We start from the raw sequence: 25,220 nt of genomic DNA on the forward strand, positions 1-25,220 counted from the left end.
TATATAAAAAGTACATTTTTATGCATTTTAAGACGAGTACGACGTACGAGAAAATCTGTACGGAAAAACGCAAATTTGTCAATGATGGGTACCATCCGGTATACACCGACTATCACAAAACGGCAAATCAATCAAGTCAAAGGAGTTCGCCGCGGAAGCCTCCATCTCGGTATGTTTTTTTTTTTGTTGCAAACAAAGCGAGCGGTTTGATGCTACTGTGCGCATGCGTCTGCCGCCTGGGGATTTACCATCATGCATCATTCCGGAAAAAAAAGTATGGTGTACGATTATTTTGTATTTTGTACGGGAAAATACGACAGTTTGTACGGGCATGGAGCCTAAAGGTTGACAGGTATGTATTCTAACGGTCCAAGAACAGCATTGAATTTACTTTGGGGGAGAGAAGCGCTAGTCTAACGCGTTAAACGTTAGGGTTAGTGAGAATGCATGCGTTTGAACAATTTTTATTGACACTTTTAACAGCAAATAAACACATTCACAATTTCATTATGGGCAGCACGGCGGCGCAGTGGTTAGCGCTTGTGCGGCACAGTTCATGTCATGGGAACCTGTCGTGGGTTCAAATCCAGCTCCAGACTTCCTGTGCGGAGTTTGTATGTTCTCCCCGTGCTTGCGTGGGTTTCCTCCGGGCACTCCGGTTTCCTCCCACATTCCAAAAACATACATTTCAGGTGAATTGGCCGGTCCAAATTGTCCCTAGGTGTGAATGAGCGAGTGAGTTGTGTGTCCCTGTGTGCCCTGTGATTGGCTGGCAACCAGTTCAGGTTGTCCCCTGCCCACTGCCCGGAGATGGCTGGGATGGGCTCCAGCCCCCCCGCGACCCTAATGAGGATAAGCGGTACGGCTAATGAGATGAGACAATTTCATTATATCATATTCTAACAACATAAGGTTTGAAGATTTTTTATCGACACTTTTAACAGCAATTAAACATTCACAATTTCATTATTTCATATTCTAACAATATGAGGTTTGAACAATTTTTATCGACAGTTTTAACAGCAGTTAACCTATGTGTAAAGGGCAATACTATTGTGCAGGGGCACGGCTCCGTCTTCTCAAGTGGGATTTACGTCAGATCAAATTTTCTCGGTCACTTTAAGTGATTGTGATGTATTGACGATGATAAGGACGCTTTTCTCCGGCGTGCGAGGGCGGGGCCCAATCTGGTGACAGAGTCGCATCTTGACCCTTGGCTGTACACTCTGCTCCGCTTGAGTGTCACGATTTTGAGACAAGACAATCTGGAGCGGACACAAGTTCCGTACTTCGTGCGGAAAGGCGGGCTGGCAGGCGGGCACGCCGACGCGGGGCCGGTGAGGGTGGACAGGGACTCTAATGTCGCGGCTTTGGCGTTGGCTTCTGGCTGGGATTCGATTTTCGCTTACGATCATCTTGCGTTTTCCCCCAAAATGCACTGGGAGAAACTCTTGCGTTTGGGACACGGAAAGGTGAGCATTCAAACTCCCACTCATTCCCCGTTCGAGACGGTGCCGATCGTCAATAGGGGCCAACGGCGATCGCAGGACCTTAAGCTCCAGTCAGTAAAACGCACTTTGGTTTGGTATTCAATTATTTTTAGTTATCGACTTATTTGGGAATTTCGTTGCTGCTAAATGTTTTTGTGTTAATTTATTTCATTATTCTTATGATACACTTGCAACATAGTTTTCATTACCTGATATCTTAAATATCCATGTCTGATCTCGTCTCGTTGTAAACAATGCTGTTGAATTGAATTGTCTTTATTGTCAGATTGATCTATGTTGTAAAACATTGCATGTAACAATATTAAACATGGCACCCATGATAAAAATGTAATAAAGACTTCAAAGGGGAAAACAAGATAAAAGACTGTCAGGATATAGACAATAATATTCGTAACAAACGTGTATTGGAGAGTTGTGCAATAACTTTAAGCAGCAACAACACCGCAGCAACAAAACCGCAGCAACAAAACCTTCTCAAATTAGTCACAAGATGTATATTTTCAGTTCTGCGCGCTTGTTATGGGTGGTGGGAAACAAACTGTGTCCGAGCCTGTTTTTCCTTTGCCTTAAGGGACCTGTAGCACCTAACGGGCAAAAGAGGTGGTGGATGGGGTGGAACGAGTCCTTTGTAATGTTGATGGGTTTGCTGTCGTTTGGAAAGACTGCAATATCCAGCAGACTGGGTAGAGAGCAGCCAATAATCTTCTGGGCTATATTGATTACTCGGGATGTTTTTGTGATGCGGTATTCCAGAATCCTCTCCTCTGTGGCTTTTTAGAAGAACACCAGCAGCTTCTGTCCTAGGTTTACCTCAGCAAGTGGAGTCGCTGCTGGGCTTTCCCCACCACAGCCCTTGTGTTGGCGAACAAGAATAGCACCCACTCCTCTCAAAGACTCTTGTTTGCCTTCAACTTTGCCAAAAGTCAATTCTTTGCAGGAAAAAACTGAGTTTTTTTTTCCTTGTCATTTCAAAAAGTAATTGAATTGCTACAGTATTATTCTGATCCTTTTCTCAATCAGTTTGCTCACAATCAGCATAAAACAACACAAAAATACACACAACATGATGGGTATACTGGGTAATGTTTTTTTTCCCTGAACCACTTTATTAAAGGAAAATGAGTATATCAATGCTGCATTATCCACTTGTCTTTCCATTTTCCATGCCGCTTATCAGCATGTGTATCATGACCAGGGAGAATAGAATTAATGACCAAATGAATTTATATAATTCTAATACATTGAATTATTCATTAAGAATAAAGGGCAAGAATATCAATGTATAATCAGACATGTAGACATAGCTAGCTTGACGACAATATTCCTTATTGTATATTTTTCATATGGCTTACTGCATTGCTTGTGATTAATGTGAGTGCATGGTCAGAAAAACATGATAACCTTCTAGGTTGTGTTTTGCATCCCAAAGATTTGCAAATAATTTTATTTTACGTGAGGTTAAAATATAAGCCAAAATAAAAGATTGACGAGCACCAAGGGTTGACCGGGAGTGGCCTTCTCCACTTCCCTCTTTGCAGAAAAGCAGAACCTTGGAAATGTCAGCAACTTTTTGACAAACCTCAAGCCGCCCATCTGGCCTTTTGTTACTCTCGATGTAAAGCTATGCTCCAAGCAACTAACATGCTCATTTTTCATGTGATGGATCACAGATCGAGCGGTCGGAGGTCAGCGGTTTGGGCCAAACCACCATCCTGGTAGACTCGCCGACGGTCGACGATGTGGCTCTAGATCCTCAGCGCACCAAGCAGGCCATCAGCCAGCTCCAGCAGAAGATCCTCAAACTCACCGAACAAATCAAGATCGAGCAGACAGCGCGAGATGACAACGTCGCCGAGTACCTCGAGCTGGCCACAAATGCTGACAAACACCAGAGTGCACGCATCAAGCAGGTCCGACATCCATAACCTTGGCCAACATCAGCAAACCAAAGTAGGCACAGAATAAGATGTGCAGAGCTCAATGAGCACCCCTGTCTAAAGTGTCCAGAGCTTTAAACAGAAATTGATGTAAGCCTCAAATGTGCCCCAAGTACACGCAAACGCTCAGACGCTGGAAATTGAATTCAGTAAAGCATTTTCATTGAATGTTTTTGGTATCAAGAAAAAGATTGGAAATTCATCACATTAGTTTCTCGCAATGTTTTGTCGGTTGCTATTTGCCGATAACACTGGAGAAGGATGAGCGGCTGCTTTTGCTCACCTACTCACATCTTCCCTCTGCTTGAGGAACTAGGACTTATATTATTTGAGCAGGGCTCAGGTTTGCAAAGTCCCCTGTCACATATGTACAATGCTACATTTGGGAATCCTGTATCTGAAAGTGTGGTTTTGGCTGACAGGTTTTTGAGAAGAAGAATCAGAAGTCGGCGCAGAGTATCCAGCAGCTCCAAAGGAAACTGGATCACTACCACCGCAAACTGCGTGAGGCTGAGCACAACGGAATCCCGCGGCAGCCCAAAGATGTCCTGCGGGACGTGCAGCAAGGCCTAAAGGATGTGGGTGCCAAGGTGACTGGTTTCAGTGAGGGCGTGGTAGACAGTGTCAAAGGGGGCCTATGCAGTTTCTCCCAAGCCACCCACTCTGCCGCTGGCGCTGTTGTCTCCAAGCCTCGGGAAATCGCCTCGCTAATCAGGAATAAGTTTGGCAGCGCCGACAACATCTCGTCTCTCAAAGACTCGCCAGATGAGCCACAGGGGGAAGAAGGCTCGGCAGCAGCTGTGGTGGCAGCCCGTTCCCTGGGCCATCATCTCCAGTTCAGTCCAAAGTACGGAAGTGAGGAGGACTGCTCCAGTGCCACATCCGGCTCTGCAGGGGCAAATAGCACAACAGGAGCGCCTGGTGGACCACCTGGCTCCAAAGGAAACACGCTGGATAGGGCTCATGCCTCTGGCCTGGACCTGCTTTTGCAGGAGCTCCAGGAGCTGAGAGAGGGCCAGGTCAGGCTGGAGGAGAGTCTAGACGGCTTGAAAAGTCACTATCAGCGAGACTACACGCTGGTCATGCAGGCGCTGCAGGAGGAACGCTTCAGGTAAGGGAGCACTTTGCTGTCCACCCCAAGTCAGTTCTTAGCCTAAACAAAAAAACTGAATTTACTGCATTATAAGGCACACTGAATTATAAGGCTCGAAACCCCTCTTTGTAGCTTGCCACCACTGACTGGCGCATGTGCTGGTGTTCAGGTGCGAACGTTTGGAGGAGCAGCTGAACGACCTGACAGAACTGCACCAAAACGAGATCCTGAACCTAAAACAGGAGCTGGCCAGCATGGAGGAGAAGATGGCGTACCAGTCCTACGAGAGGGCCCGCGACATTCAGGTGGGTCTTGTCTGTTGGGGACACGAAGAACAAGTTTGCTTGTGTCAATCCCCCTCTAGTCTCAATGTCCCAACTCTTCTTCTGGGACATCAGCCAATAAAGGACACTGGGACACAAGGAACAGTTGTCTGTGTTCATTGTTAGGTATGGACCAAATTTGGGGTTCCTCGTAGCATCTCATATCTTGCAACATAACTGAGTAGACAACAATGGCAAACTTAGTTTTCAGGTGTGACTAGTGAGGTGGTGTGTTCAATTCACTAGTGCCAGCCTCACTCTCAAGCTGTCCACTGACTGTTTAAAGTCAGCAAAATTCTAAATAAGCGGCGGCGCTCGCCGTTAGAATCGTCTCATACACGGTCTCGGGGCTGCAGACCTGCGTGATACCCCCCCTTAAACACACCTGAATCGCGTGTTCATTTTCAGGTTTGTACAGAATTTGTCAAGTGGCTCATCCTTTAAATACCGCGAACTGGGTCGGGAGAAAAGTGTGTTTTTTTATTGTCCATTTAAAGTTTTTGAAGCACATTTTATTGCAAAGAAAATGCTATAAAAATACATTTGAATTAATTAGCTGCGTAACAGAATGACTTGTTGCACTTTTGTGGGTCTCTAAATACCTCACAAAATCTTAGGGGTATTGTGTATTGTTTAGCCTCTTCGAGTAGTGAAAACAGTATCTGAGAGACGGGCACTGAAAAACCTGCGGTCAATCATGGACATTTCATCACATCCACTACACAGCATCATCTCGAAACGGAAGATCAGCTTCAGCGACAGACTGCTGTCACAGTCTTGTTCCACGGACAGACTGAGGAGATAATTTCTTTCTCATGCCTTGAGGCTCTTTAACTCCACCCGGGGGAGTAAAAGCCCATATTGAACCACACCCCCACATTGCATATTACCCTATTTTTATTACAGTGTATTTTATGTAGCACTATTTAACTACTCTATATCAACATGTTACATTGGGTATTTACGTATTGTATTCCTTTTACTTTATTATTGTTTTATTTTCAACACAAGGATACTGCTTGAAGTGTGAATTTCCCTACGGGGATGACTAAAGTACCTATCTATCTCTCTATATCTCTATACCTCTATATCTCTTTATCTCTCTATATATCTCTATATCCCTATCTATATATCTCTCTATTTATATCTCTATCCATCTATCTATATGTCTCTCTATCTTTCTATCTATTCATATCTCTATCTATATAATGAATCAAGATACGTTGTATTTATTTTCATGTAGTGAGGCTCACCTAGAGGGAGCTGACTAATTTTTCAACATCTTGCTGCTAAGGGTACTCCGTGGCTGGGAAAAACATGAGAAGAAAAATGGTACGATTTGGGCCCTGTGAATCTCATTAGTTTGTATTCTTCCTTGTGCTTTGTAGCACTCGTTTTCTGTTGCGCCACACAATACAGTGACATACAGCAGGCCGTATGTTGATCCATGCAACTTTAAACTGACACATTTCTGAAACATTTACTTTTTTGCTTAACATAATTAACACACAATATCTCACTAGATTGAGTCCACTAAATGAGATTTTTGTTTAAAAAAACCTGTCACTGTCACTATTTGTCATAACTCATGGCCCGTGGAGCCATTGTGGCCCGCAAGACAATGCTGAGAGAATCACAAAAGGAACATTAGCTAAACTACAACCTGCAGTTTTATATCTCCACTAGATGTCGCCAAAGCCAAGCGTCACTTGCAAGGCACCCACTGTAGCTGTATTTTCTGACTACCATTAATAAACCAGAGAATATTGAGAAAAGCCGTTCTTATGTCATCTGACTTGAAAGAAAAGTCTCAGACCTGCTCTCTAAGGTAATACCAAAAAAAAATTTAAAAGGCAGCCTTGTGTCTTTGCAGTTGTTTAAAGAACACTTCTTTAGCTTCTTTCTCTTTCTATAATAGATACAGTGACATTTCCATATGCAGGTAAATATTTTCAGATTTTTTTCAAAAAAAAAGTAAGATTTTTAAATCATGAAATCACTTATTTAAATTAATGTCTTTATATTATTTCTGTCACTTTCCAGTCTTCATGAGTTTCCCCAGGTTAAATAAACTGTAATAAAAATTATTTCTACTGTGTTTAGCTTCTTTATTTTTAGGACTGCACAATTGATAAACACTACAAGAAATTAAATCTCAGTGAAGGAAAACATTAATGAAGGGGAAAAAAAACCTCATTAATTGTTTTATGCTAAAATCCCTGAACCATATTTTCATTGCAAGTCTCAGAAAATCTAAGGCACACTTTTTATGCCATTAATGTACTATTCAGCCCCCCGTGAGAATCTATTTTCTACAATGTGGCCCCCAGGCTAAATGATGTCTGAAACCCCTGAAATACAGCTACAGTGGGTGGTTTGCTATGGGTGTCAATATGCAGCGAACATATTTAAACTGCAGCTTGTGTTGTCGCCCATTTTGTTTCTTACATTTCTCACAGGCTTGGACTAATACCTTTGGCGGGCCTGATCCAGCCCACGGGGTGTATGTTGGACACCCCCTGCTTTCCACACTTAGACTTTATCAAGGATTTAGCGTTTGTCCCTTGTTTTTGCGCAGGAGGCACTGGAGGCGTGTCAGACGCGCATTTCCAAGATGGAGCTTCAACAGCAGCAGCAACAGGCGGTTCAGTTGGAGGGACTGGAAAACGCCACGGCCAGGACGCTTCTGGGCAAACTCATCAATGTGCTGCTGGCCCTGATGGCCGTCCTGCTGGTCTTCGTTTCCACCGTGGCGAACTGCGTTGTGCCCATGGTCAAAACTCGCTCCCGTGCTCTCTCCACGTTGCTGCTGGCGGTACTCGGCGGCTTCTTGTGGGCAAACTGGGACGCGCTCTCAGGTCACGCGCCACGCGCCTTGCAGGCTCCCGGTTGAGCACCTCAACGGAAGCCGATTGCCGTGCGCACATTTGGGCGGGAGAGTCACCAACCATGTTTTTAACACTGGTTTTGTTTGATTTTTGATGGGGCTCGTTATTTGGCTTCCACATAGTGTTTTTCATTCATTCTCAGGGAATGATTGGAAATAATTATGCGCTTGTGGACTCTTTCCTTCGTCATCAGGGCTAGCAGCTTGGGAAACCAATTTGCTACCAGGCTCGTGCCAAGATCGCCGTGATCAAAAAGTAATTAGTTACAGCTACTAGTTATTTCTTTCAACTCATCCAATGCCATAACTACAAATACGTTTGCAAAGCATTGTCCCTCAGTGCCAAAACATAAAAATATGTTCATTTTAAAAAACTGTCAAAAAGGGTTTGGTGCTGCTCATTGGTGAGGACCAAGCCTCTGGGAATGGTTTCAGTATGATAAATGACTGTTAGATGGCCGGAGTGTCATCTACACATCATGAGTGCGTAGACGGTCCCACATGGCGAGAAGGCGTAGTGAAACAGTGTGGGGAGTCGCGACAGATGGATGAATACCGTCAGTTAACTCTTCAACAGAGCTTTTCCCTGTAAAAAACAAAGATGACAAAAGTCCCATTTTCATTGGTTGGTCAGAGAGGGTAAAAACGTAATTGCGTAACCCCCCCAGATTACTGACACCCAAAGGTAGCGCGTTACTCTGAAAGGAACTATCTAGTAACAAACTACTGTACATACTCGAAGTCGACCCCTTTCGGTGCCACGTTATAGAATAAATAGAAGAAAATATCTATACAAACATGGGGAAGCAGTGAAAGCTTTTTTCTTGGTTTGAACAATTTTGGGAGCTTGCAAATTAGCGCAGCCGAGACACTCCATATCCCTTTTGTCTTTTGTCATCAAACCACGGGAAGAATTTCTTTCTCCATTTCTGGGTAATTTCCAATACGTTTTCTTTTTTTCTACAGCCATGGTGTATTGCAATAATCTGTGTACTCTGTGCTTGCGACGGTGCCACCATAACTGGGTTCAGTTGTCATTTGTAGGGACATATAAAGACACGCGTTGTGGTACTGGCTGAATGAGAGTGACAAGTTACTTGCTGAACGAAATAGAAATCATCAGAGATCAGAACAGATTGTACTTATTAAGTAACACGCCATGTTGCAACGACAGTTGAGTTAAAAATCTTATTGATTGTTACAATACTCGTTACCAAGAAAGTATTTGCCTTCCAGGAACGCTTTCCTTTGTGACGTGTTACTCCCAACACTCTCTTCATATAAAGTTTACACCTGTTAAAAAAGACATACGGGATCCACTGCAAAATGTGCACAAACCTCCAAACTGTTTCCCTTGTGCGAGGCCGAGGTGTGCGCAGTGCTGTTTATCAAGTTCCATCTTGTTTAATACCAGATTGCTGTTTATTTGGCTTGCATCTGAGCAGTCTTTGTTGTTTTTGAGTAGTGGCCTTATTTGTCCATAATGTTCACTTTGTGCTTTCTCCTGCCAAAGGCGCTCTGACTCTACAGCCTGCCGGGAAGAGCCGCATATAGTTTGATGTTCCTTGCGGCGTATTTGAAGTGTTAAAGCTGGTGTGGGCAAACTTTTTCAGCCACGGGCCGCATTGGGTTACAAAATTTGGTAGAGGGCGGGGCCAGGAGAAAAAAGATCGACTGATTTTATTTTTTTGTCCGCTGATTGTCTTGAATCTGATTCCTCGGCAATTTATTTGGAAAAAGACTTCCAAAATAAAAGTGTGTCTTTTTTGACCTGAAGATTTTGGTGTATGGCTGGGGTCACCAACATAGGGCCCAAAGGGGACCAGATCTCCCCCTAAGAACACCCGAGTAGCCCTCAGTCAAGTTCTGAAACTAGCTCACCAGTGATGGTCAATTTGATTGTCCAGGAAATTTGATTCCTAACCCGCATTACGTTTTACTGGTTGACTGAGCCTATCTTAACTAAACTTCTATTTGTTAAAACTTGGTAGTAACATAGTAACCATATAGTTATAACATGCCAATTTGTTATTTCAAACTGGTCCTGTCAATCAGTAAAAAAAAAAAAAAAAAAAAAAAGCTCTCAGTTTCAAAGTGCTTGGTGACCCCTGATCCAGACCTTTCTATTTTTTTTTTCAATGTGCATTTCTGAATAAATGTGCACACAGAGATTTATCTACACATTTTATGTTTAATTTCCCAATTGTTTAGAAATAGATCAATTTTAGGGCAGCACGGCTGCGCAGTGCAGCACAGTTCTGAGGTCATGAGATCGAACCTTCCTGTGTGGAGTTTGCATGTTCTCCCCGTGCTTGCGCAGGTTTCCTCCGGGCACTCCGGTTTCCTCCCACATTCCAAAAACATGCATGGCAGGTTAATTATCCCTAGGTGTGAATGAGCGAGCGAATCGTCTGTCACTGTGTGTCCTGCCACTGACTGGCAACCAGTTCAGGGTGTCCCCTGCCCACTGCCCGAAGACAGCTGAGATGGGCTCCAGCACTCCCACGAACCTACTGAGGATAAACGGTGCAGATAATGGATGGATGGATAGATCACTTTTATCAAATTGGTTTAAAAATCTCTGAAGTAAAGCAAAACAGTATATTAGGTACGTGTTTTTTAAAGGTGGGTTGTGTACTCTGAGGCGGCAGTGGCTCAGCAGGTAGAGCGCTTGTCTTGGGATCAAGAGATCGCAGCTCGAATCCTGGCTCCTCCGTGTCACATGTCGAAGTGTCCTTGGGTAAGACACTGAACCCCTAATGCCCCCAATAAGCAGGTTAGCGCCTTACATGGCTGCACGACCGCTATTTGGAAATGTGAAGCACACTGTAAAGCGCTTTGGGAAGTCTTGACTTGAAAAGCGCTATAAAAATGCAGATAATTTAATTTCATATAAAAAATTGAAAGTTAAATGTTTTCTCTCTTGAGTGTTTTAATGCCTGAGTTCAAAGAGCCCTTATGCTTTGTTTTCCATTACACCTATCTGCTTTTATCTTACCTTTATCAGGCCTGTTCGGGTCAGAACAAACCCCCAAAAAGATGATAAAAGAAGAGTTTATTCTAGCGTGTGTAAGAAATGCACAAACAATTTGTGTTACTCTGCCGCCATCTCCTGGCTTGAAGTCAGGATTGAAGCCATAAGTTATGAAATGCCAACACCACCATTAAGCAATCAATTTGATCCTACGCAATGGAATACTTGAATTGCAACAAGGCTAGCTCAAAAGTTTTTTTTTTTTAAATTGCAGTAAACTTTGATGAATATCTAAATTAATAAAATACATGATAAATGAATAGTAAGCAAAGCAAAATGTAGCCAGCTATATGAATTTTGGCCTTGAGCACAGCACAAATAAATGCTTCATGAAAAAAAATATATAATGGAAGGATTCAAATCATGAAATAGGCTCATGTCCTAAAAAAATTATCCAAAATTTGAAACATGTGGCAATTAAAATAGGCTCAGTGGCTGAAACTTGAAAAGATAATATAAAATAATACTATTAAACAAAACAGTCAAAAGGAAGATATATTATGCAAGAAGTTGGCTTTATATAAAATTGGGAACTCTATAAAAGTAATTAGCTATATGGACTTACAACTGTTTCAAAAAAAATAACCGAGTTAGGAACTGAATTAGTCCATAATAAAAGTAACTAGTTACCAGGGAAAGAAACTAGTCCCGTTACTTTAGAGTGAAGTTGTTGTATGTCAAAGAATTTGACATTTTCTAAGCAGTATTAGATTCAATTGAATAGAGACAGGCAGGTAGTTGTGTTTTAGAACCTCTAGACATTTATTGCACCACAGTTTTTTCTTTCCCTCATGTTGGTTTCAGATTAATGAAGTTGTATTAGGGGTCTGCGAGACGTTTTTGTGATTAAGGGCAATAAAAAATGAAGTCATTTTTATTTGTACAGCCCTTAATCACAAAGAGTCTCAGAGGGCTGCACGGGTTATTGCACGGACTATTATTACAGACTATTGTTGCACCATCCCAGTCAAGGCGCCAGAGTCTGGAGAAAGGCTGGAGAGGAGCAAAATCCAAGTTGCTTGAAATCCAGTGTGAAGTTCCCACAGTCAGCAATGGTTTGGGGAGCCATGTCAGCTGCTGGTGTTGGTCCACTGTGTTTCATCAAGTCCAGAGTAAATGCAACTGTGTACCAAGAGATTTTAGAGCACTACATGCTTCCATCTGCTGAAAAGCTCTATGGAGATGAGGATTTCATTTTCCAGCATGATCTGGCACCTGCCCACAGTCCCAAAACCACCAGTAACTGGTGCACTGACCATGGCATCACTGTCCTTGATTGGCCTGCTAATTCCCCTGACCTGAACCCCATCGAGAATTTGTGGGGTATAGTTAAGAAGAAGATGAAAGACACCAGACCTACAAATGCAAATGAGCTGAAGGCCGCTATCGAAGCATCCTGGGCATCAATAACACCTCAGCAATGCCACAGGCTGATTGCCTCCATGCCACGTCGGATTGATGCAGTAATCCGTGCAAAAGGATTCCCAACCAAGTACTGAGTGCATCAACGGACATTTTCAAATGTTTGATTTAGTTTTGCTGTTATAAAATTATTTTTTTACTTGGTCTGAGGAAGTATTCTAATATTTTGAGATAGGATTTTTGAGTTTTTTTCAGCTGTAAGCCAAAATCAGCAATATTCAAATAATAAAAGGCTTGAAATAGTTCAGTTGATGTGTAATGAATCCAGAATGTATGACATTTTTGTTTTTTTAATTGCATTACAGAAAATAAAGAACTTTATCACAATATTCTAATTTTCTGAGACAGTCCAGTATATATGAGTACACATACACACACAGGCCACTTCATTAGGTGCACCACGCTCGTTGGGACCCCCTTTTGCTTTCAAAACTGCCACAATTTTTGTGGCATATATTAAAAAAAATGTGCAGGGAGCATTCCCTGAAGAGTTTGGTCCATATTGACATGATGGCATCACACAGTTTGTGCAGATTTGTCGCCTGCACTGCCATGATGCAAGCTCCTGTCCCACCACATCCCAAATATGATCTATTGGATTGAGATCTGGTAACTGTGGAAGCCATTTGAGTACAGTAAACCACCCCTTGTCATGTTCAAGAAATCAGTCTTAGACGATTCCAGCTTTATGACATGGTGCATTATCCTGCTGAAAGTAACCATCAGAAGTTGTGTTCATTGTGGTCACAAAGGGATGAACATGGTCAGCAACTATATTCAGGTAAGCTGTAGCGTTGCAACAATGCTCAATTGGTGCCAAGGGGCCCAAAGAGTGCCAAGAATCTATTCCCCACACCATTACACCACCAGCAGCAGCCGCAGGACAAAGACTAGGAACCTTCCCGTGGTGTCCTGCGAAGGGCTCTCTCCCGGGGAGCCTTGCCAATCCAACTCAATCCACTTAGACTCGCTCTCTCTTTCTTTCTTGGTCCTTTCTCCTTTTCTCTCTTCCCCCTTTACACTCTTGTCTCATTTTCTCTGTCCCCCTCTTTCCTACTCTCTCCCCACCTCTCTCTCTTTTCCCCCTTTTTGCATTTTACTCTGTCTGTCTTTCTCTCTTTCTATCTGTCCCTCTCTTTCTCTCTCTTCTACTCTCCTCTCTGTTCTTCTTAGGGCGGGCGACTTCGAGAGCAACCCTGGCCCCCAGTCCAAGTGCCAGTGGTGCTTTCGAACCATTCGCTGCGACCACACCCCAATCACCTGTTCTACCTGCCCACGCGGCTTCCATAAATCATGCACCGGCCTGTCCGAACGTACTAAGGACTTCAGAGGCTTCGTATGCTTGGTTTGCTTGGGTCACACCCCGTCAGGCCTGGCGGCACAGGACAGTCGCAGCCCCCTCTCCTTCGAAGAACTACGGAGCCTCCCACGAGCGAGTCTAGCGCTACTAAGGATTACCTTAGGCGCCTTGAGTGACTCAACAACAACAACAACCAGCAGCAGCCTGAACCATTGATACATGTCAGGGTAGATCCATGTGTTCATGTTTTGACGCCAAATTCTGACCCTACCATCAAAATGTCACAGCAGAAATTGAGACTCATCAGACCAGGCAACGTTTTTTCCAATCTTCTATTGTCCAATATCAATGAACTTGAACTTTGACAAACTGTACATACAGAGATGCTCTTCTGCCTGCCGTGGTCCTAAAGGGTGGTTATTTGAATCGCTGTTGCCTTTCTATAAACCCGAACCAGTCTGGCCATCCTCCTCTGACCTTTAGTTTCAACAAGTCATTTCCACCCACAGAACTGCCTCTCACTGGATATTTGTTCGTTTCCATACCATTCTCTGTAAGCCCTGGAGATGATTGTGCATGAAAATCCCAGTAGATCCGCAGTTATTGAGACACTCAGACCAGCCCTTCTGGCACCAATGAATATGCCGTGTTCCATGTTACTTAAAATAACTTTCTTCCCCATAGTGATGCTCGGTTTGAACTGCAGGAGATTGTCTTGACCATGTCTACATGCCTAAATGCACTGAGTTGCCGCCATTTATTTGGCTCTTTAGAAACTAAGTGTTAAGGAGTAGTCGGACGGGTGTACCTAATAAAGTTCTCAGTGAATGAATGAATGAATGTAGGTATGTAGGTATGTATGTAGGTATGTATGTATGCGTACGTACGTGCAGATGTATGTACAGTTGTACGTACGTACATACATACATCTGTACATGCGTATGTATGTACAGATGTATGTATGTTGGCCACCTCTGTAAGTAAGACTTGTAATACGTAAATGCTTTACAGCGTTTTCTGTGTAATCCCACATTACACGGACGACGAGACGAATCGCCATTCCATCAACAACAAAAAGCAATAGTTTGACCTCAGCTTGACCTTGACGCTATCAACCGGCCTAGTGCCTTCTGATCTGCTTTTCCAAATGTGGAATCAATAAAACACATTCTTTTGAAACCAAGGCGTTGTTTTCTTGTCGTTTTGTTGTTCAAACAAAGCTATAATCCAATCCAGTTTTGCAATTTGGAGTCTGTAGTTGTGGAGGCTTGGAAAAGCTTTGCTATTCCGAGACCACCAGATGCCGCTGTTAAGCCTTTCGTCGCGGCCGTGAAATAATTCGACTTGACGGAAGAGGAGGTTGCTCAGTGAGGGGTGAAGGTCATTTGTCTTTTGTTATCATGCAGGATACAGGTTGGTGCAGGAAGTGAGGATTTGTCTTGCAGGTCTGTCCAATTGACCTTTGTTGTCTCTTAAAAGTTTGCCCCCCCTGTCACGACCTCACCCAGGCAAAGCCGTCTGCGTACGCCCAGTCGTGCATTGCAAAACGTGTCGGTAATTGGGGCTCTTTTTAAAGAACCGGCTCTTCTAGCTCTGCTCATTGAAAGCGCCGGCTCTTTCGGCTCTTTCGGCTCCCAAACGGTTCTCCAGATTTTGTTTTTGGGTTTAATGATCCAAGCACAAACGCCCGGCCGCACCGGGCTTGGCATTTCTGGGCATTCTATACTTGGGCGAGTTTGTTGGGGCCGTGGTTTGTTGAGGCCAGGGAGCCTCATACATTTCCAGAGCCACTTGTACAGGAAAGCAGGAAGATGCCGTGACAAAAAACCTAGCTAAAGACACTCGCTGAGGCATAAAGTACAATTTTATGCATTTTCATAAAAGGCGTTTCTACCGTTTCAAAGCCCATAAATCACATACAAAAACACACAAATCTGGATGTATCGCAAAATGTATATTATGTTCAGATTAGGTACTACCAAAAATAATGAAACATAATGCACAAAATAGTTTATTTTGAAACTGTATGATGCTCTTATCTTAAAATAGCCCTTTTTGCTAAGGTACAGTAAACGTTTACCTCATTTAAACTCTCTAATTGTTTAAACTAAGCAAACAACACCGTGATTACGTCACTCATACTGACCAGTCACGAGCTCCTTCGAGAGAGAAACCGGGAGAAAGGGAGATGGAGATAGAAAGAGAGAGATGTATTGAGAAAGACAGTGAAAAGGAGAGAGGAAAGAGACCGAAAGAGAGAGAGAGACAGAGAGAGCGAGACAGAGAGAGACAGAGAGAGAGAGAGAGTGAGAGAGAGAGAGAGAGAGGGAGAGAGGAAGAAAGAGAGAGAGAGAGAGAGGAAGAAAGAGAGAGAGACAGAGAGAGATAGACAATGAGAGAGAGAGAGAGAATGAGAGAGAGAGGGAGAGAGAGAGAGAGACAGGCAGAGAATGAGGGAGAGAGAGAGAGAGAGAGAGAGAGAGAGAAAGAGAAAGAGAAAGAGAAAGAGAAAGAGAAAGAGAAAGAAAAAGAAAAAGAAAAAGAGAAAGAAAAAGAAAAAGAAAAAGAGAGAGAGAGAGAGAGAAAGAGAGAGAGAAAGAGAGAAGAGAGAGAGAGAGAGAGAGAGAGAGAGAGAGAGAGAGAGAGAGAGAGAGAGAGAGAGAGAGAGAGAGAGAGAGAGAGAGAGAGAGAGAGAGAGAGAAAGAGAGAGAGAAATAGGAGCAATGGAGAAAGAAAAAGGGAGTGAGAGCTTTTCGGAGGGATCCGGCTCCTAATTGAAGGGGAGCCGTCTAATGGAGCCAAGTTGTTCGCGAACGACAAATCACTTATTGCAAATAGCCTCGGGTCTAGGAGAACGCCATCAAAGCTAATTCATGATTATGATCATTGTTATATCAACTGAACAAAACGCAAAATGTTGCGTGGTAGTGCTCATGTGTCACGTGGATATTTATTAGGGCAGCCCTAGCAAGGGAAAAATAGCAAGAGTCAACAAGTGGGAGTTTTGCTAATTTGCTTGCACTTTTGAGGGCGTTCAGGCTCAGAACCCGTCTAGAAGAGAACCATGTGATGCTTGAACTGCGTTGCAATGTTCGACTTGTGGATGACAGTGACGTCATATCACGTGGCGGCTTGCTGAAGTCGCAAGGGGCTGTGCATGCAAGAAAACTGCAGATTGAAATATTAGATGGACACGTCACGTGCGCGCAAGAAATGATCTCATTTGCTCAGTAAATATTATACCAAAAGTCGTTGTTCTTCCGAACAGTTTCCTGCGGCTGCCAAAGAAAAGTCCATGTTGGAGTGTTTCTCTTCTTGCGCACTAAACTAGGCAGCCGCCCCCTGACTTCACACCAAATTCCACTGCTTTCCAGTGTTTGATTTCAAAACTTTGGATACCACCTCTGTTTCGTGTTTTTGGCGCAAGAGGTACTTTGCGTTTACTCTGATTTGGGGCGGGCAGTGGTGTCAGGGGGGCCACTTGGAGAGGGGGGCACAGCGGCAGTAGCAACGGAAGCGCGCCTCGCCTCCCTGTGTCACTCCGGCGGGGGCGCAAGGCAGGAAGTGGCTCTTCCTCTCGCGGTGGTCGGTGCAGAAGTCCAGCCTTCGCTCGATGCGCCCCACGGCCCAGACAACACAGAAGGCGGCCAGAGGGAAGAATGCCACCCCTGCTGGTGATGGCTCTGGTGCTCCTCGGCGCACTAACCTTGGGGGCGCAACATTTCGGGGACGCAATCGGCTCGGGTGTTGGTGCGCCGCGCGTCCAACATCAATTTCGGGCTTCAAACAGCACCAATAACTTTGCAGTGGACGCAGCCTCCGGGCGGGTGTACGTGGCGACTATCAACAGTTTATACCAGCTGAACGCGAGCCTGGGCACGGAGGCGCACGCTAGCACTGGCCCGGTGGCGGACAACCTGCTGTGCCACGCACCGCAACTACCGCAGGCTCCGTGCCCGCACCCAAAGTCGCCCACTGACAACCACAACAAACTACTGGCGCTGGACGCCGAGCAGGGCGTCGTACTGGCCTGCGGTTCCGTCTTCCAGGGCTTCTGCGAACTGCGGAATATGAGCGACGTGTCGCGCGTCGCCGTCCGCTTCCCACCTGCGGGTGACAAGAGCGTGGTGTTCCCGAGCATGCTCAACGTGGCTGCCAACCACCCGGACGCGTCCACCGTGGGCCTGGTATTGAGCGGCACCGGTGGCCGCGGCAGCCGACTGCTCGTGGCGGCAACTTACACCGGTGCCGGCACGCGCTTCTTCCCCAAGAACCACAGCAAGGAGGACCTGCGCTTCGAGAACACCCCGGAGATCGCCGTGCGCGCCTTCGACGTCGGAGATCTGGCCCGACTCTTCACTTATGACATCAACCCCTCCGAGGACAACGTCTTTAAGATCAAGCAGGAAGCTAAAGCCGCCAACCGCCTGAGCTTCGTGCGCGCCTTCCACCACCGGAGCTTTTCTTACGTGGCCTTCAACAACGACGCCAAGACGGGTCACAAGGAGAGCCAGCCTAACAGCGTGCTGGCCAGGATCTGCCTGGACCCGGCCGGCGGTGCCGGTGCAGGGGGGGCAGATGGCCGCAAGCTCACAGAGTCCTACGTCCAGCTGCCGCTTCAGTGCGGTCGTAACGGCGACGTCTACGGTCGCCTGTTGTCCGTATACCCGGCAGGCGACCAGGACCTCCAACGGGCCTTCCTTTTTGGCGTTTTCTCCAGGGGCGACGGCAAGTCCGCGCTTTGTGCCTTCACGTTCGGTGACATCGAAGAGGAGATCCGCCAGGCTCGCAGAAGCTGCTCCAACTCGCCCGGCGGGGACGTGCAGGTGCTGGACAGCGTCATCCAGGGCTCCGGGGCAGCCTGCGTCCGCAAGTGGAACCTGGTGGTAAGTGGAACCCGACCTATTCCTCTCTCGGCTTTAATTGCTGCCAAGCGAAACAAGTTGATATTCTCACTATATGATGCAAGACGTCCACTTTGAGAGACCCCCATATTAGTTTAAACCAGAGGTCTCAAACTCGATTTTGCAGGGGGCCGTCGGAGCTTGGGCATCAGGTTTTCTGCAAGAAAGACCCAGATACAAATATAGTGTTCTAAAATAATTTATAAAAATACAGACAAAATAAGTTCTAAAAAATGAATACAGTAAATCTAAAAAAAATAAAAATAATAATAATAAATACTCAATCATTCAGGACACACTCCAAATGGGAGTCAAAAAGTGTTATATTCTGACTTCAATGTATGTCTCCTGCCTTCAATTTTCTGAAAACGAACTGTTCTGAACATTTATCATATGTGATGTATGACAAAACAAATATAACCAAGTTATTTTTATAACCATGATCAAGCAGATAAAACATACTTAACACACGGGAGATCCCCATTGAAAGTTATTTGCAAGGCAAACACTGCCCTTTAAGCTCCAGTTCAAAAGCTGGGACCATCATAATCTCGGGGGGAGCATCCATCTTGAACTCTGACATACAACCTAGTATTATGGCAGGTTCCTCACAATGTTCCCCTTTGTTGCGCCTTTGTGCCACATTTTTGAGACCTCTGTTTCACGCCTCCCCTAACACTCCTGAAACTAAGCAGGAGTGTTGTTCACATGCTTATGTGACCTTTTGCTGATAAGTTAATCATTTGAATAAGGTGTGCTGGCAGAAGTAGGCATCAAAAAGCAGTCTGTGCCAGGGCTTTAAGGATTGGCCTAATGACTTGTACAGTGTCTTCAGCAGACATGTCAAACATATGGATGATTTACTCCAGCCCACCGCAAATTTCTGAGGATGTCAAAATGAAAGCAATTCTCTAACTCATTTCTATCAAAAGTTCTGATTTTTTTTAAATAAATACAAACGCTCCTTTCCGACACTAGAGGTCTGTAAAGGTGTGAAAGAGCTGACGTCCAGTCTGATTTTAAATACAATATTGTGCAGTACTTTCTCAGCTTCAGTTTGCCCAGTTTAGTAGTTTAAGCCTATGCCACTCTCCTTTGACTGGTAAAACACTAATTTTGTCAGTCTCCTTTTTATTTTTTTTCAAAGCGGTATGACAATCAAGGCAATTATATTTTTGTTCATAGCTTCCACCAGAGTTTACGTTTGCGATTGTTTGTGGTGAGTTGGTTCAAATGTAAAGCTGTATTCACTCAAATGTTAAAATTCACAAGTTGTTAGCACATTCCTGTGCATCATAACATACATGATAGCGGCAAACATGAAAATAGACATAGTTTTAATTTTGATTGTGAATAAATGTTTCGTGAGAAATTATATCTTATTCTATATAAATATAATTTGTAGGCTAGTCGAAAAATTTAGGCTGAATGATGAAGCGTAGTCGCAGCACAGCAACTGAGTGGTTAGCGCGTCTGTTGCACGTTTCTGAGGTCATTGTTTCAAATCCAGCAACCAGCCTTCCTGTGCGGAGTTTGCATGTTCTCCCCGGTGTGAGTGAGCAAGTGAGTAGTTTGTCTGTGTGCCCTGCGACCGGCTGGCAACCAGTTCAGGGTGTTCCTTGCCCACGGCCCGAAGATAGTTGGCATAGGCTCTAGCACCCCGCGAACCCTACTGAGGATAAGCAGTGCAGATAATGGATGGATAAAGTGTAGTACTGAAAAACAAAGCTAAATATTTAGCGTTGACTATTTTTTGCTGTTCCCGTCCACCTGAGTACATATAGTCTGCATCCGGCCCCCGAGCCAAACGGGTGTTTGACATGCCTGGTCTACAATCAACAATCGTCAGTCCGGATTCACCATGGGTCTAGTACAGGGTGCAACAGGCTTACTTATAACCAGTCGGGAAAAATAACAGGTTGGCTGGAAGTATATTTGTGGCGGATGGTCAGCTGTGAAAAAACACAATTTGAAAAATTGCCCTGGCAGATTTTGCGCTCTGGATACCCCATAATTTCGTTTTAAAATGTTTTAAGCTTTCATTGGGGCTGCAAAACCCCAACTGGTGAGTCTTTTAAAGATCATTTTGAAAGGCGTATTTTAAAATCGGCTCTCCACAGTGAGCGGAGTGGTTGCTTCAGTAAAATTGATGCACAGCTGAAGGCAGTACTCATTTCCCGATAAGAACACGAGTGGTCCTGGTGGTTCTTAAATTTTTGCCCAGCAGGTGGGCATAGTCTGTGACTAGAATTTCTTCACAATCTGTTCACAATCGCCTTGCTTCACCAGACCATCATACTTCCTCCTCATAGCTTTCCCAAATGTATCTCGACTTGCTTTCGGGAGCTTACACAACAAAAACAAAAAACAAAAAATATAGTTTTTGACTTTTGAGGTCAAATATGAGTATTTTGAAAGTTGCAGAGGTTCCATTCCTTACTCAGTCTGACCGATATCTCCAATGCCAGGTTTTGACAGACAAAATACAGATAAAATTGGCAAATTATTAGCAAAAATAGATCTTCCATAAAATATATTCCTCCACCTCCTTTTCACTGGGTCTCACCTATGTACGCTCTGTTTTTCACGTTTGCAATTCACTTGCGTGATCTTATCAGCATATTTCATGCGGTGTAGTTAAAAATAGGCGGTCGTTTTTATTCATGTGTGAACAGTAAAACCTTTGTTACTTGTGGAGCAATGTTATCTTTTTGGAGTGCAGTGTTTCGCAAAAACATCGAAAGCAGGCTCATAGCATAAAACAACCCCGGCGATTCCTGTTCACCTTTAAACAGCCCGTGTTGGAAGTCACGGTCTTGGCTCCAGCCGCCATCTGTCCAGTGTGGCAGGGGAGGCTTTGCATGCAACAACTGCACGTGCCTTGCACGCTTCAAGTATGTAATTAGGCTGGAGGAAAAAAAGCAATCAAACCCACAATGAGTGTTAAGAATATGTACTTATAAGACATCTAAAACCCAGCAACTGTAAAGTACTGTCGTCAATCTATAAAGTAGTTTGGCATGTCCAAAAGCACCTTGTGATATTAGGATATTACGAAACTTGACAATTGTAGTTGGTGCCATGTCATGTGCACATCACTATTGCACAAAGTCATTCTCTATTTGAGTTTTTTAAATATTGGGAAAAGGAAGTGGCTCAAAACAGTTTCTTCCCCAGGGCCATCACCACCCTAACAAGCGCACAAGACTGTGAAAAATATTTATCATGCCGGTGCAATAAAAAATGAGTATATAGATTATATTTCTCGACTTATTTTGGAAATAGGTTTCTGCGACATGTCATTGCGCTACTCTTCATTTTACTTTTTTTCTGCTGCTCTTGGGCTAGTGGCCCAGCATTACCTTGTAAATATTTTTTTGCCTATTTATACGAACAGTCTTTGTTATAGTATTTTTCTCGATTAGGTCTTTATCACGTGTTTATCCTGGAGTTCCACGTCTAATCTTGGTCTAAATATTATACAATACATTGCTATCAATGACTGAAAGCAATTCAAATTCTGATATAAATTAATTTTAGATATATATTTAAAAGGATAATGATGGAATAAGAAAAAATAAAGCAACTGGAAATAATAATAATAATACATTTTTTTCTTATGTCTTTTGGGATCGTGGGCGCAGTGTGATCCTGTGCACACTTAGCAAGACAATAGAAGAAAGATAGTATGGCAAGTCAAGTCATGTTTATTTGTAAAACCCTTAATCACAAAGAGTCTCAAAGGGCTGCTCACACCACAGATTATTGCAAACCACAGACTTCTATTACACCATCCCCCGATCTAAAACCTACATGAGGGCATGGAAAAACTCAAAAACCTCAACATGAGGAAAATGACAAAACCTTGAGAAGGAACCCCACATGAGGTAATCCCCCTATCAGGATGACCAGGCTGCAATGGATGTTGCAATAACGATATAGATTTTTATTTCATAGATTGGGGAAGGTTTGTGCCTTTAAGTAGTTTTGTCTTACCTTTGGGTATGTTTTTATACAGTGTTTGTTGGAATTAGTGTGTGATTATAATAATATCACCCCCAAATTAATATAAATTGAATGTAAGCATGTCAATTGCATTAGGTTTCAACCACAGATGGATGAGGGTGTTATGACGGTATTGAACTATTAGGGACGATGATTCAAAATAACAAACAAAAAAAAAAATCATATAATTATTTGTAATGCATACTTGATTCATTTTTCGTACTGCAGTCATTTAATTCTTTATTTTTTGTAAGGTTGACAATGTGCTTTACACTTTGTTCAAATTTATACTGACTATTGCTGTGACGGAGAGGTTCTGTGTGACAAGTGGGCATCACACTTGGACACATGCAAACATACATAACTGTTTGTCTTTCATTTTGAACACAGTTAAGTTCACACAGCAGACGCCATAGCGTTCCCACTTTTCCCCTATTTTCAGAAAAGCTACTGAGGGTTTGTTAAACGCCAAGAAAATTTGATAGAAAATTCCACTTGCTAAAATCAATTTTGTTCAGATAGCATATTTTTCCTTAAAATACCTTCTTATTTTGATGAAGGTTAGTTTACCATAAAGAAAAACACTGCCAAATTAGTCAAAAAACGTGGTAATAAAGAACCCAGAAAAAAACAAAATATTTTCATTTAATTTCTTAAAAATTGTGACATGATCTCTTTTTAATATCACCCACCCCTACAGTAACTATAGCTTTAGTGCTAGAAATGTCTGTCTGTCTGTCTGTCTGTCTGTCTGTCCGTCCGTCCGTCCATCCGTCCCTCCGTCTGTCTGTCTGTTCTGTCACCCACAAAGGTTTTAGATGATCAAACGAATTGTCACAGAAAGACTACTCAAGTAAATAGAAAATGCAGTTTTGAAATGTTGATTCCATTTATTAAGGCAGAAAAAAAGCTAAACCTATTTGGCCCTATGTGAAAAAAATTAGATGCTGTGGTGTGACCTTAAATTGTCAGTTCATGCTAGAAAACTCTCCACGATGGCAGATTTAAAACACCTTTGCAAATAAGAGTAGCCAAAATTCCTCTACAGCATTGAGAGAGACTCATTACCAATTATTGTAAACGTTTGATTTCTGGTGCAGCTTCGAGAAGGGGCAAAACTTGCTATTAGGTTCAGGGGGCAATTACTCTTTTACAAATGGCCAGATGGGGTTTGATCTTTTTTGTGCCTTGATAAATTGAATCAGCATTTCAAAACTGCATTTTGTATTTCCTTGGTAGTCTCCTTGTGATAATAAAATTGGTTAAATGATCTGAAACGAGTGATAAATATGCAAAAAAAAACAAAAAAACACAGAAATCTAGAAGAGGACAAATACTTTTTTACGGTACTGTCTGAAAATATGTAAATGTATCTAAAGTACATTATGAATCCAGATATGTCTGTGTGTGTTTGTATGTGACTTACAAGCACCAAAATGACTGAGCTATTTTTTGTAAACATGTATAAAGTTGTACTCTAGGCCTAAAAAAGTTTCTTTAGCCAGGTTTCAAGTCAAGGCACCCCCAATAAATATCGACAAAATCGATAAAGTTCTGCTTTTGTGTTCTAGAGCGGTCTCCATTCGGGCCCCAGTGCTGTGGAATACTCTTCTCCCTGAGATTCGATCAGTGGAAATGTTTAAATCTAAGCTTAATAACACACTTATATTCTATGACATTTGAATTACCCATATTTTATGTTGACAATATTTGTGGATCATTGCCCTCATGTAGGTTTTAGATCAGGGGATGGTGTCATAATAGTCCGTGGTTTGCAATAATCTGTGGTCTGTGGAGCCCTTTGAGACTTCCTGTGATTAAGGGCTATACAAATAAACATGACTTGACTCTACTTGTCTGTTTTCATGGAGTATCTAATGCCTGCTGGTGGCCAAATTGGGTACTGCAGCTCCCAACCACCGGCCACCCCAAGTAGCCGAATGCAATCTTCTATCAGCCTGGAAACGCGGTGCCATTTTGCTTTTTTTTAACCTGTGTAATTGTTTTCTGTTTGGTTCTTATTGTGAACTTCAACAAGGTTGTCAATAAAGTTCCGAGAGGATGCTTAGGGAGAGGAGAATCATAGAGGCTACTTACTTTCTAGTAGCTAATGCTACATGACGCTACATTATGTCAGAAGCTTTACTTTTGCTTGATTTGTTTTGGGGGAAAACAATCAGTGAGTTTGTCCAACTATTTAATCACGGGCCAATTCTGATCACTGTGCAGTTAATCGGTCAGACCCACCTTGTCTCTTCCTCTCGACTAAGCGCCTCAGCTAAGATATGAGCGCTCACATATTTAGACCCGCCTTCTCTCTCTCTTAGCCTTCTCTACATCTTACAGGCAGCTCAAGTTCCCCGGAGCGAATAAAGGCCGTCCAATAAAGACTTTCATTGTGTCTCCTGCACACCAATTCAGATGGCATCTTGAGTTTCTAAGCGTGGAACATGATTTTGTTTTTATTTGTCAGTGTGACTTGAAAGCACCATCACATGGTGGCCAGCACAAAGACCGCGCACAGAAACAAAACGATACGTGTCGTTGGTCATTGCGAAAAACATCTTTAAGTGACTTGTAGTGAGTCACCGATATTGCAGATATGATCCCGTGGATGGAATTTTGCATACCCATGGTCAGGATACTGTGAAGAACATGGCGGCTTCTTTGCCCTTAATTCCTCAGGCATAGCAAAGGCACACCCTTGCCAGAATGACATTTCACACTGCTTTGCGTGTTTATGGCCTTGTTTTGGCTAATCACAATCATTGTGGACCATTCTTCTCCTATAATAGATGCATGTA

General features: G+C 43.4%; 2 protein-coding genes across 4 annotated transcripts in view; both read left to right on the forward strand.

Moving 5' to 3' along the window:
- The window catches only part of tmcc1a (transmembrane and coiled-coil domain family 1a), a 28,378-nt gene extending 17,715 nt beyond the window's left edge, over window positions 1-10,663 (forward strand). For 2 of the 3 annotated variants that reach the window (XM_088332309.1, XM_088332310.1), the window contains exons 4-7: window positions 3,182-3,421; window positions 3,871-4,559; window positions 4,711-4,846; window positions 7,443-10,663. In XM_088332309.1, coding sequence (XP_088188435.1) covers window positions 3,182-3,421; window positions 3,871-4,559; window positions 4,711-4,846; window positions 7,443-7,757 — 1,380 coding nt within the window. In that variant the 3' untranslated portion in view covers window positions 7,758-10,663. The remainder of the gene's footprint in view (window positions 1-3,181; window positions 3,422-3,870; window positions 4,560-4,710; window positions 4,847-7,442) is intronic. The other variant, XR_015850076.1, reaches the window with a different exon arrangement.
- A 6,314-nt stretch (window positions 10,664-16,977) lies between these two features.
- The window catches only part of plxnd1 (plexin D1), a 71,775-nt gene continuing 63,532 nt past the window's right edge, over window positions 16,978-25,220 (forward strand). Inside the window, exon 1 of the mRNA XM_088332311.1 lies at window positions 16,978-18,393. Coding sequence (XP_088188437.1) covers window positions 17,167-18,393 — 1,227 coding nt within the window. The 5' untranslated portion in view covers window positions 16,978-17,166. The remainder of the gene's footprint in view (window positions 18,394-25,220) is intronic.

This window comes from Urocampus carinirostris, chromosome 3, assembly GCF_059441175.1.
Source record: "Urocampus carinirostris isolate Australia breed hairy pipefish chromosome 3, RoL_Ucar_1.0, whole genome shotgun sequence".
Lineage (NCBI taxonomy): Eukaryota > Metazoa > Chordata > Actinopteri > Syngnathiformes > Syngnathidae > Urocampus > Urocampus carinirostris.